Source organism: Haliaeetus leucocephalus, unplaced genomic scaffold (genome assembly GCF_000737465.1).
Source record: "Haliaeetus leucocephalus isolate CR32 unplaced genomic scaffold, Haliaeetus_leucocephalus-4.0 Scaffold702, whole genome shotgun sequence".
Lineage (NCBI taxonomy): Eukaryota > Metazoa > Chordata > Aves > Accipitriformes > Accipitridae > Haliaeetus > Haliaeetus leucocephalus.
In genome coordinates, this window is record NW_010973138.1 from 1,022,879 (window position 1) to 1,043,292 (window position 20,414).

Consider the following 20,414-nt stretch of genomic DNA (forward strand, 5'->3'; position numbering starts at 1 on the left):
ATGCGGGTCGGGAGCTAAGTGCGGTACAGAGCTAGTAACTTGGCCGTTGTGGACTGAAGTCTAATTTCGTACATCAGTCGCCTGCCGCTACTGTAAGGGGCTGGTCAGAAAACTTCTCTGTTGTCTGTATTTGCTTTTAACATACTGTTGTAGTGGGGGGAGATGTTGAGTAGCTGCTTAAGCAGAGGAAATAAAGCCTGTCTGTTGGAACTGCAGTATTGCAAAGATCTGTGTTTACCGTGGGAACTGTAAATGAGAATTTTCTCCTTGTTGTATATTTCATATCTCTATCCCAGTACTCCAGTAGTGTATTTTATTTGACTTTAGCTTCTGCTAGTGAAGAGAGCTATTTTTATGCCAGTACCAAATTATGCTCCATAATTTTGAGCGGTACTGAATTGTCTCTCTGTTTTTCCTGTTTGCTGACATGAAGATGGTATTCTTCCATAGAGTCCTGTTGCCAGGTGTTTATTCCATACTTTCTTGAGACCTAAATGAGTTGTATTTTTCTTGAATTATGTAATGTGGTGGTACTTGGCCATACTAACTTTGCCATAAGCACTTCCTAAATGCAGCTTAGAGCATACAATTCAAGTTAAAAGTAAAATCTTTCTTCCATACCTTTACTGCGGCTTGGATGCCTCTGAACCGGGAAAGCTAGAACTGGCCTGTTCTGTCCCTAAAACTGTCTGGGTTTGAAAGACAGCTGGGAAAGAAAAAGAGAAGGAAACAAAACTGAAAGGAAATGTTTACCCTGAGGAAGTAAGGAAGCAGAAAGAGAGAACTGTAGGAAAAGGTTGGAAAGGATGGAAGTACCAGGGCAGCACTGTATGTACCAGTGATAATGAACATTTGTCTTGTGCAGCTGGACTCGAGAGGACTGTGGGGATGGCATCTTTTGTACCTGTAGGAGATAGTTTCTTGTGTTGTTCTTAGTACCCTCTTCCCTCTGGAATAAGATGTGATACGTAAAGGATCTCATTTTTTTTCTGCACCATTCGCAATGCAGTGCAAAACAGTACTAGGATGTATTATAATTTTGCTTTGTGAAAGCAAATTAGTAATTAATGTTTTAGGCAAAGGACGTTAAACCTTTTTTTAGTCTGTGTCTATATGGTAGCCTTTTTAAGATACAGCAGTGTGCACACGTACATACATCAGAAATTGGAGTTTAGGAGGTTTTTGGTACATAAATTTCTCTGCAATTTTAAAATTAATGCGCATTGTCTTGGACTGTGGAATTAAAGTTATTTTATAGCAATAGCTTGGCAGAAGAGGAAACTAATAAACATTTTTTGACTTAACGCAGGATTAAATTACTTTTTTGTGGGATTAGGTTGCAGATAGTTGCAAATATTTTTTGCTCTTCACAAAAGATTAATTCCTTTGAAAAAATACAATTTCCACTAAAAGAGGTGTTGTAATATAGCAAGGTGACTGAGGATCTTGCAAATATTTGAGTTAATTAAAAAACTGAGTTATTATATCCTTTACAACAGTCTCAAAACAATAGCTTGGCACTTGCATAGCTGCTCACATTTTAAAATGTGAATGTTAATTTTTACAGCATTCTGAGGTATGCTGCACACGTTAGGTGAAGAAACAGATGCAGAGAGGTAATATGATTTGCTTTAGGCCAGAGTGGCAAAAATTACAGTCAAGAGTCCACCTCGGAGACTTTTGGGTTTAGATATTACCAGATAGTTCTCTTTTAAAAGGTTATGAATTTCTGAAATGCTGTAATACAAAGGAATATTTTTGTCAGACAGATTGTCCAGGATTCAAGCAGAAAAGCATTGCCAGGCTGTAACAGTGTCTCTGGTTGGTTATTGGTTTGTTTGTGTTTGTTTTTATTTTATTTCAGAAGGCTGACACCAAAGAGGAATTTGTTAAAGTTAGAAGGAGGGATTTGGAAAGGCTGACAACTGAGGTTATGCAATTGCGGGATTTCTTACCCAAAATAGTAAATGGGGATATCCTGGGGACATTGCAGAAACTGGATGCTATTGAATCAAGTGAGTAATACCATGTTACAAGCTCTTATAGTTTCTGCCAAAACTACTTAGAAAAAACTGTCATGCCCCTACAAAAAAGTTGTAGAGTTTGTGGAGGTATTCCACATTAAACTATGATGTTCAATGACTGCTTCAGTAAATTAATGTGTTTGTAATGAAGAAAATTACAAACTGGATTAGAAATAATAAGACGTGTCAAATTAATCTTTAAAAATATTTTACTGTGGATAAAAACATACAGCTTCTCTTACTGCCTGAACTAAGTATCAGGAAAAAAGTGATTCCTCTTTGAGGAAAAGGCAAAAGCATTCTGTTTTTCAAAATGTCACTTTAGATACACGGCAAAAACCCATGGTAAATAGCTGTGGATAAAAAGTTCAATTTAAAGGAAGAGATAATATTGTTGTATTTAGCCTGTCTTGTTTTTTAGCTTGTGTGCTTTTATTGCCTTACATATTCATAATAATAAAAAGAAAAGTTGAAGACTCTCTGTTACAAAGGTATTTTTACTGCTGTCCCCAAAGTCCAGTGTTTCAGTGTTATAATTCTCTGTGCGTCATTTTTTTCAACAACTGCACCATTCCCAGCGTGCCATCAGGACCAAATCGGAGTCAGCTCCATCCCTAGCCTGTAGCTTACATGTGGCAGTACAATTCACCTGTTCTTCTAGGAATTGGTTTTGTCTGAAAAAATGCGGGACAAGCACTGAGACAAATTGTAGAGGGTGTATGTCTTCTAGAATATCACGTGATGAATTGAAAATTAATTTGCAACAGCTGGCTAAGAAAGAGTAAGATAGAGCCTCAAGGCTTGTCTCCAATACCAAGTAATACATTGGGGCAGAGCTTCCAGCTGCCTCAGTGATCCACTCTTTGGGAAGATTCTTCCATGCCGTCAAATACTAACAGTTGAAAAGACTGTACCACCTCTCCTGCTGCCAGTCAAGACATCATCCGTGTCACAAGAAGTGATGCAGGATCTGGAAATGTTCTGTTTATGCTATTGCAAGGCATCAAGGACTGTTTCCAGTTGCATTAAGTATTCAAGATCCTCAATTAGTCAGATTCTTGTTTTATCTACTTTTATCAGTGCTCAGTCTCAAGATTTCTCTCACTGAGCCTTCTTTTGCTCCTTGTGCCAGGCATCGAGGAGATGCTGTTGGGCCCTTACAACAGCAGGTTTGTGGCATCAACATGGGGCTATTAAGACTTTCTCAAATGTTCTGCTGGCTGGCCAGCATTCTCTGGGTCCTTTGGAGGAGTACCTGAAGCTGAGTCAGCCTTTGAACTCTCTTGAGTATATCCCTGCAATGGAGATGTCTCTTGCATTTAATGAAGCCATTTGAGTATTTATTTGGGCTCTTGCCATTGTTTGTCCCTACAGCTGGACAAGTCAAGTGGTGATTTTTGCTGCACCAATCTGCTCCTGCCTCTGCAGCATGCAATAAAGCAGACTGAAAGGAGGCTTTGGAGCATACAGTTCACAAAAGGTTGGATATCGCAGGGACACAAGCAGTCTTCAGTCTCAGAATGGTGAGCTTTCTGGTGCTGTTTACTAAATACAATCTCTTGGTGTTGGCATATGAAGCTTATAGGAGTCCTGGCAGCTACTAGAGATGTTTTTTCACGTTGTTCTTGCAGAAGCCTAATGGGTGATTTGTACATCTCTCTAGGCTTTCATCAGCTATTGTAGTTTTCTAAGTATTATAAACATGAAGGGGTGAGCAGGTTGTCGTGCTCAAGAAGTGCAGATTATAGTCAGAGACTTTCAACACCTCTGGCCCATTCAGTTGTGACAATGATGGAGCCTTGAATAGCTTTAAGAAACCTTGAGATCTTTGCATGTTTCACTTGTATATCTAGGTCAATAGGATACCCATTTGCTATGGGAGCATCCCATAGGTGGTATCTGAGATCGGAGCTGGCAACAGTCAATGCAGCCAACACCTGCTTTTCGGGCTGGTGTCAGGGTCTTCACTAAGGCTTTTGCCAGGGTAATTGTTCATTTCAAAAACAAAGGTCCATTTTGTTCTTACTACCCTCCTCAGGAAGAGTGTTTGGCTCCAGGAATCTTAGAAAAATTTTCTGTATTATTATGCATATGTGTAGTGGAACTTGGTCCACTGGGGAAATGTTAAAAATTGCATTTAACATTGATCTAGCATTTGGATCAGTAGAATTGGAATTCCATCCCTTGTTGGCATTCACTGTAATTATACTCAGTTCTCCACTTCCCAGAGCTTTGAGATTAGATCTCTGGTCCAGAAAATCTCCTGATGCGACCTATAGCATGGATGAGAAAGTCCACCTCGCCTGAAATGTGGGCCTCCTCTTCTTTTGTTGTGTGCAATGCCTCCTTCTGCTTTTGAGTCTGCTGTCTATCTCGGGAGCAAATGCAACTTCCCAGAGTCTGATTTGCCGCTGCAGTGGTAAAATTATGTATTCCCTGTTTGTACAACAATGCCATTTCATGTGTTTTTGCTCTTCCAAGTTGATAGTGAAAGCTGCTGCTTGACTTGGTGGAGGTAGACAGTCTGAGCCTCAAGATTTTAGTGTCAAGAGGGAAGGAACTTTCTAACCAGAGGCTGGGACTTGCAGCCAGTGGGAGAACCTGTCAGGCTTCCCTGTGTGCTGCTCAGGACCACAGTGTGCAGGAGTGAGCAGCACAGCTGCAGTCTTCAGTGTCAGCAAAATGTCTGCTGCTCCTTCTGCTGCTGTGTGTCAAGAGGCTGCCAAATGTCAGGACTGGTGCATGCAACCTTGAATTCTCTTCAGAGCAAAGGCATGCACAGCTGGGAGAGCTGACAGGGCATAATGGCAGGAGTTTCCACAAATGAGGCATAGATAGAAGTAGGTCTCTCTTCAGCAGCTTCCAATATTACCCCCCTCCTTTTTTTTTTCTTTTTTTTTTCCCCCCCTTGACATCAAACATCGTAATACCTTAGAGGAGGTTGACGCATCCTTCTTTTATTGGAGGACTCAAAAAAAAAAAAAAAATACAGGTAGCATTGAGTTAGCACTCAGTAATTAATATTATTCCCCTTCTCCTGGCTCAGTTTTGGTTCCAGGACCTTTGAAGTCTGCCAGTGAAGGATGTGGCACCTTTGTGTGTCTGCTGGCTGCGCTGATGCTGGATTCAGGATAGATCCATCCTCTCAAAAGCTGGAAGTGATTCTTCTCATATAGGAGAGCTTGTTTCCTTGCAGTGAGAGAGATTTTCACTGGATATACTTACCTGGCAAGAATAAATAGGTTCTTGGTCTGCTATTGGTAAGCAGAGCATGCCCTACTCATGCTCAAGGCATCTTTCAGTCAAGTACTTAAGACTCACACCCACAGAGTAATAGGTACGTGGAACTGTATTTTCTTTACTTGACAGAAGGAAAGAAAGTTTCCTGCCGCCGATCAGAGTTATTCTGCAAAAACTCAATGAATCCATTCCCCTCTTCATTCTTTTCCTTTGGATTGCAGGATTGAAAATAACTGAATGCTTGGAGAGCATGTCCTGGCACATATAATGTTTCCTAGGAGTGGACCCTTGCCTTGCCTCTTTGATTTCTGTTAAAAAGTCCTAGTGTTCATGGCTTAGAGTCACACAAGGGCTGAGTGGAAATACATTCTGCCTCTTTAGAAAGCTGTTTGTGGCTAGATTATCTTCCTCTATACTTGCTGCTCAAAGTAATGTGTATGTATTTGAGATGATGACATTTTGTCAATTAGGACCAAAAAAGAAAGGGTTTTATTCCCAAACAATGTACAATCACTGAATAAAATGCCAGAATCCAAGCTCTTTGGATAATAAAGACTTTTTTTTTTTTTAATGATGTTATCTTTTTATGGTTGAATTTGGTATGCTCTTTGGTAAATACATTCAAAAATATTGACCACATGTAAGGGGAAGACTTGAAGTATTTTAAGCCATAGACCATACTCTCATGATCAAGGGTATGGCGCTCGAAGTGCGGTGTAACTTGTTTTTTAGGCTAATCAAAATTACAGTAGATGCTGTTTGGACATTACTTTTTGGAATTACTTAAATGCGTTTCCTTTTTTCAGTATAAATGCTAAACATCCAGAACCGTGGTTTTTAAAGTAAAATACAATATACAACAGTTATTAAAAATATCCTTCAAACTGAATTTTTTAAAACAGACATCGTGATTGTGAAATATAACACTTTTAACTTGATTTTGATTCACTAAAATAAAGCGTCTAATTTGGAATGTATTTCTGATAACATCAGAGATTAATTTTTTAAGGGAGTTGTAAAATTTGCTTGTCACTGACATAATGTTTAAATAGTTTATAATGTCTTATAATACTTTTTAATTTAAAATGTTTGGAGTAGTTGCATTTCAGTCTTACTATTCATATAATTTGTACATTGTATATTGAAACACTCACTTTTGACTGATCTTGGTATTCTTTTTCTTAGATTTTTGCTATACTCACTGAATTTCAAAGATACCAGACACAAAAGCCATCATGAAAACAAACAAAAAAAGTAGAAAATTGATTAAATTTTTAAAAATCCTTAAGGAGCTGGAGCTTGAGCTCAGTTCCAGAAAGGTATCTTATCAGCACACCGTGTTTAACAGCTAGATGTGATTCTTTCAGTCTTTTCCTGTTTTAAATCGGAAATGTCATGTTTGTTTAGTTTCTTGTAAGAACTGTTGAAATGTGGTAAATTGTGATACGCAGTTTAGCCACGAGGAGGTGATCGAACACAAGCAAATAGTTAAAGCACCGCATTAATGTTGTACTCGGTGGATTCGTTTTTCTTTAGTGCAAGCCTGTTGGTCATAACTTACTGCTTCGTTTATCTGATTTATCGTATCACAGACATGGAGAAAAAGGAGGAGGAAATAGAGCAGCTAAAAATGGATTGTGAACACTTCAGAGCCCGTCTGGAAACAGCCCAGGCAGATTGCATGAGGGAGAAGAAGGTATATTCACTGTCAGAATAATGGTATCTGTATGCTTGAGTTCCAATAAGAAAAGCAGTAATGATCAGTTTTTCATGTTCATGTCACAAAATACATCCTCAGCCTGAAAAACAATCTGGGATTTCTATAAGTTCATAACTGGTGTTCATAATTGGAACCAATGTTCATAGTTTACCTATAAGTTCATAACTAATGTTTTTTTCCCCTTGATATTTCTAGACCCAAAGGGTCAATATTATAACAAGACAAAATATAATACCATACAGTACCCAAACGTATTCAGTGTGTACAAGTACAGGTACAACTGACAGTTGGTCTCCCACTTACGCACATAACCCTTGCATAACTGCATAGATGTCTCAACTTCCATACTGTGTGAGGTACAGTTGTATGGGGTTACATTACGGGCTTCTTGGCTGGGTTTGTTTTTATGTGTATAAAGTTAAAAATCAGCCGTAAGCTTTTTGTTTATATTAACATGTTGAAGTAGAACATTGGGAATTTGGGAAGATTGTGGTATAGCTGACATCAAAAGGTCCTTTGCGGAATCAGTTCTTTTGAATTTAATGTAACTATAACATAAGAGGACAACAGAAGATAATGTAAGCAATGCAACATACAAAATGAAACTGGCCTCTCTTTTGGCTTGCTGTAAGCTGTGTGCCTTTGTTTAGTTTTAATAGTCTTTCTCAATGCACCTATTGATCCAACTGCCATGTACAGCTGTGAGTCAAAGAACAATTACAGGGCTCCTTTTGCTCTGTCAATATTGTATTTAGTGTTTATGAGAGGGGAGATTTTTAACAATGAAGGAATAGCAAAGACTGTGACTTCCCAGACTGTGGGTCTTCTGTGAAGCCATTGGGGTTCAAATAGGATCACACAGACTAGTGGCTTAATTTCTGAGAGGTGTGAGAATCAGTTGTGATTATTTGCTGCAAAAGTTCATTTCCTTGGAGCTGACCGCTATCTTCAGTAGTCCGCAGAAGCTCACTTTGTTTCTAGAGTTAGCATCTGCCAGCCTTGGGATTGCATGAAGACAGATGAATCTACAGAAATGTTTTCATTTGAAAAGGAATAAATGAAGAGTTCAGACATGCAGTTTTAGGGCACATCTGTGTGGACAAGTCATTCTGGAATGAAGTTTGGTATGAATGTAAAGTGTGATGGAATAGTTGTCTATTCCTTACTTCAAAATAAGTATCTTCTGGGATAGCTGTTGCAGTTCAGCAATAGGTCCACGGTTAGTTTTGCTGTGCACCCAGGTCTTTAGTTATATAAGCATCCAGGATAAAATCTCTGTAAGATTTAATGTTGCTGCTTTAGATATTAATGAAGTGGGTTCCACCTTTTATCCTTGTTAATATTACAAAATAAATGGCAGGTGGTTTAGGTTTGTGATTTCTTTTGGATGAAAATTTTACTTAAAGCATGGATAATTTACTAAGAGTAGTTGTTGTCTGGTGTTCCTGATCAAAGCTCTTCTCTTCATATCTTTGCTGTTGTGCAGGATACACTGGTTGGCTAAATGGCTTCTGTTATATGCCGCAAAGGTGTGTTTGTCAGAGTGAATTGTGCTTATGTATGTTGTGAAATCCTTTAGCTCTTTGGGATAAAAGAAGACGGTGTATGTATATGTGTGATTTTTGTTTTGTTTTGTTTTGTTCCTGCTAATCACTTTGCATGGTGTTTTTCATTTGGCTGCTGTTCTGCTATAGGCATCCTTGCGTATAGTTTCTGAATTATTTTCTACATATTTATCTTCTGAAGGAAAAGGAAACGATTCTCTGAAACAAACATAAAATAAATGCATTTTCTAGTTGAGCAGTGTCCTTTTCTTAGGGGATCATAAATCAACATTTTGCATTCCAAAATTTCTGTGCAGTGCTGTATCACTGATCAGGGCATTGCTGTGCTTTCTGAACCTGAGCAAAAATTGAAGTGCACATGTTATTCTTGGCCAATGTCTTGTTTGTCTATCCATAGTTATGTACTTAAGCACTGCTGTATTCTTGTGCCTTGACCCTTTCCTGAAGATGGTGATGTTGCATAGCACAGTGATTGCTTCGTGATATGAACTCTTGGGAGTGTTGCTTCCAGCTAGGTTATTTGCTTTTGCAGGGTCCGTTTATTTTCCTGGCTCTTGAATGTACTATTTTGTTTTCCTTGCTTCGTATCTTTGTTCTGATACTGCTTTTGATCTATTAAAAATTCTGGCATTTCTTGTGCTGGCTTTGTATCCTTGTTGGGGGATCTAACTTTGGTATTACAGAGTTTTATGTCTTACTAGTCAGTATTAGCATCCAAACGCAAAATGCAAATAAAATGTATTAAAAGATACATTTTCCTAAGACAAGGACAGTGCAGAGAAGAAAAGCAGGGACAATATAGGGGTTAGACAGGAAGATGCCTGTGGACGTTTTGTTGATGCATGTGGTGGCAGAAAAGCTGGTAGGTCTGGCAGTGAGTTATGCAAAAGATAAAAATTGGCTAACTTGCTTAAAAATTGTCAAAGTATTATGAAATAAGAGACTTTTCCTGGGACTTCTATGCCTAGGGAGTCAGCAGCAAGTGTCAGTCTTTTGCATATATTAAACTAAAAGGCAAAAGAGACTCCAGAGAGTAAATATGCACAGGAGTCTGCTTGATAAATTTAATTTGAACTTTACAAATCCTAGCCTGTATATTCCATTAGGAGTATGATAAAGCAATGCAAATCAGGCTGTCAGGTGTGATACAGGGGGCTGGGTAGGTAATTAATGACAAAGTACAAGCAGCTTTGTACTGGTTGATATCATGTTATGTAAATTTTCAGATGAGTTTGTTTCTATTCTTTCCAAACCCTCATCACAAAACATTGAGGTGAACCCCCAAAATGACAAGATACTTATTTTAAAATCTTGATGGGAATACATAGTTGAAAGTTTTGTTTGTTTACTTGCTTTCAAAATTCACATAGAAAAGATTCCTTCTCATTTCCCTGTACTTCATCCTGATAGCTAAACACACAGGGGAGGCTGGGCTGAGGAGGGTGCTTTCTGCAGTGAATTTGAAAATCCCATGCCCACAAAATGGGCAGAGCAAGATCCTTCTGCTCTTTTGATGTCATGTGATCTGTGATTCTCTCTCTCTCTCTTTTAATACTTGAGTTAGCATCATTTTTCTTGATGGCCTTTATCTTTCCCTGCAGCACCGTCTAATACCACCCCACTCCAAGTTAGCAGGGAGCGCCGATCTGCCCTGAGAGACCACAGACTGCAGTATCCCTGCCTTGATCTCACTGTCCACACTAGCTCTAAGCTGGGAGGTGCAGCAGCTTCATTACCCCTGTGGTAGTTGGTAGGAAGCCAGTGAGACCTTGAATCATACCTAGTCTCGTGATATTCTTCTGGCCAACTTCCCATGTGATTGGAAAACAGTACTGCCAAATTGGAATTGTGTCCTGGTCATGTTGGATTGCTCTGTTGTTTCTTTATGCTTTGTGGCAAGCACCACTGAGCAGCTCACTTAGATGATGGATGCACAATGGTGCCTGGGCTTTCTTGGTATGAAAGGCCCTCTAAACTTCAAACCTTAGGTGTGTTTTTCCAGGGACTCTGTCTTACTTTGCCACTGCTGATCAGGAACATGCCAATAGAAAAAAGTTGGAAGAGATGATAGTATTTATCCAAGATATCCAGCAACTCTACCATGTTGGCTAAGGCAGAAGTCTGTTTTGAAAACCAAAACTCTCCCTTTCTATAAGATGTTTCCAGTATCTTTTGTAAGGTGTCTGGAAAGGCTGACCTCTGATGCTGAAATCCCTTCTCTCTCGAAGAGACACGTAGCTGTTTGCTTAGGAGGAGTAGACTCTCCTATCAGACTTCTCTAGGTGCCACTCAGTCTCGGTGGGTCACTTGGTCTGACCTTGCGGAGAGGCTTCTGGTTACTGTCAGCCTCCACAATGTACTTACTACTTAGATATAGCTCAGGAGAGAAGGTATGTATCTGTAACCGCTCTGAGTTTGCCACCCCCCCCATCATTTCATATATGGCCATGATGTTGTTTCTTGTTCTGTCCCTTAGCCTAGAAACTTGTTTTGGCTGATACAAAGTGCAACCAAAATTTCCTTGCGCTATTTCAGGAGAAACTAGACCTTCGCCAGCAGCTGAATGAGGCCAAGCAGCAGCTCCTGCAGCAAGCAGAGTATTGCACAGAAATGGGTGCAGCAGTGTGCACATTGTTATGGGGTGTATCTAGCAGTGAGGAAGCTGTTAAAACCATTCTAGGAGGAGTAAGTATGGCAGGTGAATACTTACCGGTGGTAATGCTGTTAGGCCTTTTAAAATAAGGACCTTGCTTTGTAACACACTTTAATATAAGGATATATTTCAGAAACTAATTGGACAGCAAAAATGTTTTCTGAATTGTATATTCTTTGGGAACAATCCATTCTCATTTAAGAAGTGTTGGAACTACAAAGTGTTACGAAGCAGGCTGGGAATAAATGCAGTAATTAATCCTTATGTTACCAAACAAGGATTGTCTGTTTTGCACCACACAGTTAAACTGGAAGCAAGGCTGCAGCTAGCACAATGTAAATACTTTGCAAGCTAACAGAAAAAGAAAATAATTCATGGGCACATGCAGCAGTTCCAATACCTGTGGAGAGCTTGGAGGAGCTATTTCCATGGAAGGAAGACAGATCATCGATTCACAACTTTAAATCTTTGTGCTGCCTTAATACTTGCATGACTCTTGGAAATTTAGAGAGCCTAGCTGCTAGTGAATCTTATTAAATCTTCAATGCTAAATGTGGATAGGTAGCTTATTTGAAAAAAAACCCAAACAGACCAAACCCCAAAACAAAAACAGTTAATGACAATAGTAATATTACAACTAACACAGTTTCGCTGCCAAGTGCAGCTGATGGAAATAGGAGGGATCAGAGGGGATCAGGCCTGATAAAAAATATGATTTTCAGTCTTGTCACAGCCAACATGAGAAGGAATTGTTGTATTTAATCTGAGTGAAGTGATGCCACAGTTTCTTCTGGCTTGATTTTTTTCGGCAGCATGATGAACAGCTGAGTGAATAGGATTAGTTCATTATAGTAAGTGGTGAACTAGTGCGTTTGTAAGAGGCTTTCCAGTTTTGGTGCACCAAAATACAATTATAACTTTATATTGGGTATTGGAAAGCTATACAGTAATACCTTTTGGTGATAACATCTGATGATGCAAGATCCAAGCAGCAGCAGTTACTAAGGAAAAAAAGTCTGTAAAAACACTGTATAAAGCAGTTAACAATAATAATAAAAAAAGGCAGGTGGGTACTGCAGAGCCCCCACATAGCAACAAAACCAGTATAAAATTACATTCTGTATTTTCACAACAGTTTATAACTGTAAGAGTTGACAATATTTAGTGACTAGCTGTTGTTATTTGACTTGTGAAACAGTATTGAAATGGTATGTTTCCCGCAAGCAAAACGCTAGCAGTGATGAAAATGACTGTATTTTTACAAATGAGAGTAAAATTAGTAGAAGCCTTGTTGAAAGCAGGTAAGATTGACTGAAATGATGTTTGGAACCAGTGTACCATTTGTGTCCATATGGGTTGAGAAAGTCAAAACTCGAGCAGCATATTTGAAATTAGCACAAGTCGTTTTCAAGGCAGTGGGGGAGAGATGCCTACTGTTTCTATCCATGCATAACATTTCTAGAGAGAACTTGAAGAAACATCCAGAGAAGCAGCATGAGAGAGAGTTTTCAAGGATGCCTAGTTGCATGTGCCAAAAAAGAAGTAAATTAATTCCCATGAGATTGTTTTAGATGTCTTTCAAAAAACTTCAACCAGATATCCACATGACAGGACTCTCACATGGAAATGCAAACTGAAGGTTTGATTTCAGAACAATATCAAGACTTGCTTCAACTTGAGAAATTTTGGATCCTACAAGGTGGTCTGCTACTTCAGTTATCTGCTAAGCCGTTTGTCACCATTATATTTTAAGGCAGCAGTTTTGCACATTAACTGATATTTTCATGCAGGAGTTACTTGGACAGCAAAGGGTTCATTGCACCATCTGAGCTCAAGCACCTTAATGGCGGCTCTCAGAACTGTCCGTATCTCGGTGTCTGTGGGTGAGACATTTTTCAGTCCCATGAAAATACTGTCAAGCTAAGAAGAGACTGCACAGAGTACGTAATGTTTGCTATTTATAAACTTGATTGGTCTTTGCTGCAGCTCCTCAGACCTCACTGCTAGTTAATTAATGGCTGTTTGGAAAGAAGGTTCAGCAGAGGATACCAGCAGCACCTCAAGAGACTGGCAAATAGAATATTTTGCGTGTTTTCTGTGCAACATACCAATGACTTAGTTTGCTTAGTACTCTAAGCATAGAGGTTAGTACTCTAAGCATAATAGCTTATACTACTTTGCTACAGTAGGCTCTCTTCACTTTTCTCTCATGCCCTCTGCTTCTTGAACTATAGTCACTGCTTATGTTAAAATTGCCATTTTTGAGGTGTGGTGTCCATATAAGCATAAAAAGTACATCCAGCACATGCAGAAGTGCACTTTTTTACATTCTCTTTCTCCATGATCCCTTCGTTCCTGTTATTCTGGGATCACAGTATCATTTGTGAAGATGTTGAGTATTGGCTGACACTGCTTTTTATGCCCACTTGCTGGAGTCACCCCACAGGAACTGTACATCTTTGATGTGGTGAATGTGCAGCAGTGGAGGAATAAATAAATGTTACCAGTAGCTTTGCACATATTGTGAAAGCAGTAGTTTTGACAAAATATTAAAATTTTTAGTCACTGCAAAATGAATAAAAGTTCAGGCGTTTCTAGGACTGTCCCATTTGGTTGCTGCTGGGAATGACTAAAAGTGTCAGCTGCTTCATGAGCAACTGGCAAAATTATTAAAGACACTGGGAAACCTGGCATTATGGGCTCTCTGCTATACTATTTTTATTATGAAAGCCAGCATCATCTGTGTGAAATAGTGTTCCAGGAATGTTTTACAAGTCAGAATTATTAATAAACAGAAACAGTTCTCTGTCCTTCTTTGTGGGCTCTGTCTGCACCTCTGATCAGGCTCTTTGACCTGCCCTGAGCTTTGTACCAGGTGGCTGCTTCCTCAGCTGAGATACCCCAAAATGGAGCAGTATTCCAGCTGAGGGGAGAAGACTGCATAACATAATTACGGGCTGTACTCCTGCTTGTATGGTCTGGTGTGATGATCGTCTTTCTAATGTGACATTGCAGACTTAAATTCAATCTGTGACCCAGGAGGGACCTCCATTTCCTTTTCTAAAGAACTTTTACCTAGCCTGTTGTTCTCCATCCTGTATTGAGCAATTAATGAATCCTGGTAGGATCCAATCAAGTTCTGCTTTTTTCTGGGTATTTCACTGGTTTTCTTAGGAAATTCCTGTCAAGTCACTATGTTAGGCTGCTTTCCAGTCTTCAGCTGGATAGGGTTTTGACGAAAGCTGCTGTAGTAGGCCACGTAAATGTGAAACACCTGATGCAGCTATTGCAAAGCAAAGAGAGAATGTCCTCACTTTTGAAAATAAGCTATAATTCTGCGTGTTTGCTATATATTATTGTGGGTTTACGAGATAAATATGCAATGCTTTAGTTTCATAAATAAATGTGTCATTGAGTGGTTTCCCACTTTCTTCTGAGGTAATGGTTTCAAATATTAGGGGATCAAACATGTCACTTAGTGCATACCTGTTATTTTCTGTTGTTTTTTGAAGTAACTGGGTGTTTTAGTAATTTTGAAGATTGTCTAATTTTACTGTAGCATCTAATAATCATAGTTGCTCTAGTGTGTATAATCTTTTTTTTTTTTTTCCTCTGCACTTCCAGAGTAAAGCAATAAAGTTTTTCACAATCGCTGCACAGACCATGGAGAGCTTTGTGAAGTCATTAAGTGAAGACATGAAACAGCAGGATCTGGATTCTGATGAAAATCAGTTTGTATTAGCTTTGGCAGGGATTGTAACAAGTAAGTTAATGTTATATTTCAGAATAGCATTCCATGTGTACTAGGAATTTCTATATTGCCTTATATGTGCTGCAGTAAGTACAGCTTTTCAAAGTTGGATATTTAGTTAATGTTGATATCTTGGTTGACTTCCTAGTCTTTTAAAGTCCTAGCAGATTTTGTCATTTACACTTCTGTGAGGCATTCTACTGTCAGTGACACAGTTCAGGGTTAGACAGGCAAGAGCCATTGAGTTCTGAAATTCCCTAACATGTCTATTCCATCTGGAGTAAAGCAAAGACCATTCTGCCATGCTCACCATAGTTTGTAAATGTCAAGCAATTTACTTTCTGAATTGCCAGTAACACTAACATCTTCAAGATATATGAATTGCAGATGTTGCAAGTAGATCCGCCCCACCTTAAGGTATGTGCTCAGCATTTTGAAACTGTTTAAGACTTTTTTTGCTGCCAGATGGACCCCACCTTCACTGTCCTGAGTCCATAGTGCTAAGAGAAGTAAAAGGTAATAGACCTGACTTCCATACCAAATGTTTCTTTTTAGGGTCAGAAAATAAGTAGAAAGCCACAGATCTATCTTAGTATGGCTGCCCTTGGCTTAGAAGGCTGTGAGAAATGGGATTGATGCATCATCTGCATTTTTGTGAAACTGTGCAACTGTCAAAATGACACTAATGACATGATGCAAGATAGATGAAATAGTGGGTATTTATACAAATAAGTGAATCTTGCATTAATGGCTTTGTTGAATGTATGATTTTAGGTGTTGTGGTACCATTAAAGATTGTAATAAAAAACAATATGTGATGCATTATGCCACTGTACCAAGGTGGAATCCAGTTCTCTCCAATTTCTTCATTGAAAAAAAACCAACAAACCCAAACAAAAAAAGCATAGCAAAAGTAAAGTCTGAACAAAGAAAATGTTTAAAAGCTGGGGCGGGGAGTGTTGGAGTTCTGCCTGAGAAGGAATCAGGATGGTGGAATGAAATCTTGCTACACTGAAGCTGATAGAAATTTTGCCAGTGAATTTGATATTACCAAGGTTTGTCTCTTTGTCTCTGTAATTTGGGAAAGGAGGTTGCTGAAACTCAAATGAGATAAAGGATAGTCAGGTGAATGATGTAGAAGGTACCAGTTTAATTCTCCTAGTTACACTGTAAAGTAGTATTACACTAGAAAGCAGTATTAAAAGAACACTGAGGAGGTGGTCATGAAGTGGCAAGTATTCAGAAGTTAGAAAACACCAGAACAGAAGTTCTCAGTGCAGTCATAACACAGCCCAGCATGCACAAACATTGCAATAACAGTCTTTAATTATATGCTGTGTCCATAATACCTCTGCCTATTCTGAGGGTAAAAAAGGCATCATGATGTACATGCACAGGAGAGAGAAACTGAGGCTGCATGAAAGTGGAAGAACTGTATCATGCAGCAGGTCCACAAACTTGCCCTGAATGGGAGGCCAGGGAACCAGGTTCTGTCACTAGTTACATACGCTGCACTTTATGTCTTTGGAGGAGGCTTAGCCAGTTGCACAGTACAGAGAAGCTTGGGTTGCTGGAAGATACTTCTTGCACTTAAGGATGCCCTAAAGTATGGGGCAAGCGTAAGGGAAAATACTAAAGGAAAGTCTGCTTTGGACCAGTAGTCTTTGGAAATATTTTTGCCTTTTGGTTTGTGCATGAATAATGCAACACTTGCAGAGAGGTAGGAAAAGAGCTTTTGAGTAGATTTCCACAAGAGTTTTGGTTGTGTAATGTGCCAGATGTATTGGATTGAGCAATTGTAAAACAATCTGCAATCTTGTTTCTTTAAAGTGGGACCTGTAATGGTCAGCCTTGCTTCAGTCCCACATCATTTGCGGATGAATCCAACCTTTTGTTTCATAATTCACTGTCTTATTATTAGGGTACTGGCCACTCTTAATAAATATTTTAATTACCAAAGTAGAATTACGAAGGGGTTTGACCAGTATAATTTGCTGCTTCAGTATTTGCTATTTAGATGAGTATAGTTTGAAGTTTATATAGATGCCATAGTTCATTCTTCACAGCTGACATATCTTTTTAGTGGTTCTGATAATTAGTATAAACTTTTGCTTGAAACATGATTTTTATGATGATGTTTTCTGTTCTCCCACAGATGTGGCTGCACTGGCATGTGGCCGTGAGTTCTTGGTTAGTTCAAGTCGTGAATTACTGGACACAATGATGCACCTCCTGGGAGACATGAAGCCAGGACTCTGTACCAAGTTTAAAGTGTATGATGACTTTTTTTTTTCCTTGAAAATGAAATGCATTATCTTGCAGTGTGGGTCACAGTGATGACAGTAGTTTTCCCACTCTCATTATTTTCTTTCCTGGAGAGGAAACAATTTTTGGAAACCCTTTTCACAGTAGCATCCCTTGCGGATATACCAGGCTTGGCTACAAGGCTAGCTTTATCCAGGTTTTGTGTCTCTTGGGAAGTCTCTTAATCACCATAATATTGTAGAGATGAGCAGGGATGCAGCCTTCTACCTTAGGAGGGGCTTATCAGTTGAGGGTCAGATAAGGAAGGTGTGAGGTCAAGTTTTAAAACAGAGAGGCTGTGGGAAATGTGGACTCATATTTATTCCCTTCTAATATGAAGACACTAAAATGCTGCATCTGCTTAGTGAAGAAAGTGAGTTATATATCTGCTAAGAGCAAAAATTAAATTAGTTTATGCTACTTAGTAGCCAAAAGCACCATGCACTTACGTTTGTAAAAGGTAATGCCTGTAAAGGGATCTTGTGATACAGCATTGTAAAGAACAGGCCATGTTACACAGTTCAGATGCTGGAAAAGCTGTACTTCCCAGCTCATGGAGAGACTGAGTAAACTATTGTCTTTGCCTTTTTCTCAGAGCTGTTACAAGCTGAGGATATATGGCCTTGACTGAGCAAATTACAGTGGCTTAACGAGTACTTGCTCATCCGCTAAGCTGTGGGCACTTGCCCAGTACACCTGGTTAATTTGTTCATGAAGATAGTTTAAGTGGTGGGGTTTTTTCATAAATGGGACACACACGCACACACAAAGAATTCATACCCAAGCCAGCTGTCACAGCTCAGCTGACAAACATCAACCCTGTCAGCCACAGTGACTTGACTGTGTCCATGCACGCATTTAGGCAGGTTGTGTGTGATAGGCATGAAATCAGACTCAGTCTTAACTTTGGATAGGTTTTTTTCTTGCCTAATCTCAGCTATCAGAAAGCTAGATGTCAAGTATCTGCTAACTGGGCTTCTTCCCAGTTAGTGGAAGGAGATGGTGCTGGCAGATGATTGCTCACTCAGCCTGTGTTAGGAGGAACGAGTTGCCCTCTGAAGGTGCTTGCCTTTCCCCATTGGGTAGCAAGGGGGAAGCTGAATAGCCTGTGCTGTTCAGTGGTTAGATGCTTTGATGTCAGTCATCTACTGTGTTTCCCAAGTGTTGTGCTTGAAGGTCAGCCCTCAAAACAGGGTATTTAACTCTTGCAACAGTGGCGTTTGTTTTTGTAAAGCCCCAACTGAAAGATTTGTATGAGAATCTCAACTTAAGAAAAGGTAATTTGTGCCTTCATGTCTGTAACAAAAAAAAATATGAAAAGAGGGCCTGTACCATTTCAAAATCTGTCCAGAAAAAAAATTATGAGAGGACTTTATTTGGAGAGGAGGAGGGAAAGGAAAGTGTTCTTAAACACACACACACACACAAACACACACTCTGAATTTCAAGTAAATGTGTGTCTATGGGTCCAGAGACATTATTTTTTTTATCACTTCAGATTGTATTAATGTAATTGGATGTGAGGGACTTCCTTTTGAATTGATGTTTTGGGTGGGTTTTTAATTGTATTTCAAAATCTGCCTGCTTTCCAGAAGAATTACACATGGTGATATAAACTTGGCTGCCATACAGCAATACTGGTAAAACATACATAAAACAATCCCATGAAGTGGCTAGGGATTCAACAGGGGCCAGCCTCTTAGGCTAACAAATTGAGTGAAGCTTAAAAAACATCACTGTGGTATGACATGAAAGGACATCACCAACTTAAAATTTAATCAGTTAAAGAAAAAATTTGGCTTATTTTCAAGGATATGTTTGTCCTTTGCTCAGTGTTGAGGTTTTTCAAAAATATTTTTCTTTACTCTGTGACAAATCAGGGGAAACTGTGAGTCTAATTCTACACAGAGCAGTATCAAAGTAAGCTGATAAACAGAAGAGTTCTCTTTCCTCTTCTAGTTCTAGCAGTCCTGTGTTTTACTTGTACCGGTACAGAAATAAAAAATTTACAGGGAAAAGCTGTCATTTATAACAGCACTGCTACAATATCCATTGTAGTCCATGAGTATGTAATAAATATATCCAAGGCATCTACATGAGTGAGTGCTGGTACTGAAATCTCGTGGGTGTCTTTGCCTTTCTGAAATAGCAGTGGTGTGAAAGACTAGGTTTTCTTGTCATTGGTGTAGGGTTTGTTCAACATTTGTAATTGTTAGGCAGTCAATAAACATTTACATAGTTGTTCATAGCTATAATTAAATTGTTAGGAATATTCAACTTTGCTTATGTAGCAGTTGAAAGTAGCCCATAAAAATATGTACTTTAGTGCATATTAGTACATTTTCTATACTAATCCCATGTATTAAGCAGATGAGAAGGGGCTTTAGCTGTGCTTTTAGTTCTAGATTTTAAAGAAAGCATTGACAGATATAGTAGTACAGGATGTTAATTAAATTTGGCTTGTCTAAATAGGAAGACTATGAAGTGCATAATTAAAAAGCCCTCCACATTTACAAAAAAACCCCAAAGTATTGTTTATCCAGTAATTATGTGTGTCAGGTTTGCTTCAATAAGCACTTTTGCAATAATTATCACAAACAATACTTACTGGAATGTGCAAGTACTAGAGGTGAAGGTGGTATAAAGGGCCTGGAAATGCTTCTATGTTGTGCTCAGGTGAGTGTGTTTAATTAGTAATAATATGTTACTACATTGGCTTGTGGGATGGGTTTTGTCTTCTTCTGACACTCCAAAACCACAGCACTTCCCTGGATCACCACCACTCAGCCCCTTTTTGTCTGCACAAAGCAAACAAGTGAAATAAAAATGCAAACATAACAGTATCATTTTACGTCACTTTATTTCTAACTGCAAATGTCAAACAGATTAAGAATGAAAGACATTGTCAAGAAATTCCATTATAAGATACTGTTTTATTGATCATTTTCATTCTGGCTCATTATAGGTAATTATGGCTGTGCTCCTTTGTCAGGGGTTGGGTTCTGGAAGCCAAGAAAGAGCTGCAGAGGCTGTATGAAAAGAAGTGTAGGGGCTTTACAAGTTGCAATTTCAGTTCCACAGCACCCCTCGCTGCTTGTCAGTGGCCACTGATGCAGTAGTTTTAATAATCTACTATTTTTTCTTCCTACTGCTTAAA

The 20,414-nt window shown here is 39.0% G+C and overlaps 1 protein-coding gene across 1 annotated transcript in view; it reads left to right on the top strand.

Moving 5' to 3' along the window:
- Positions 1-20,414, top strand: part of HSF2BP (heat shock transcription factor 2 binding protein) — a 32,279-nt gene continuing 11,865 nt past the window's right edge. Inside the window, exons 1-7 of the mRNA XM_010580400.1 lie at positions 1-6; positions 1,691-1,798; positions 1,865-2,015; positions 6,857-6,960; positions 11,085-11,234; positions 14,827-14,965; positions 17,109-17,226. Of these exons, the coding sequence (XP_010578702.1) occupies positions 1-6; positions 1,691-1,798; positions 1,865-2,015; positions 6,857-6,960; positions 11,085-11,234; positions 14,827-14,965; positions 17,109-17,226 (776 nt within the window). The remainder of the gene's footprint in view (positions 7-1,690; positions 1,799-1,864; positions 2,016-6,856; positions 6,961-11,084; positions 11,235-14,826; positions 14,966-17,108; positions 17,227-20,414) is intronic.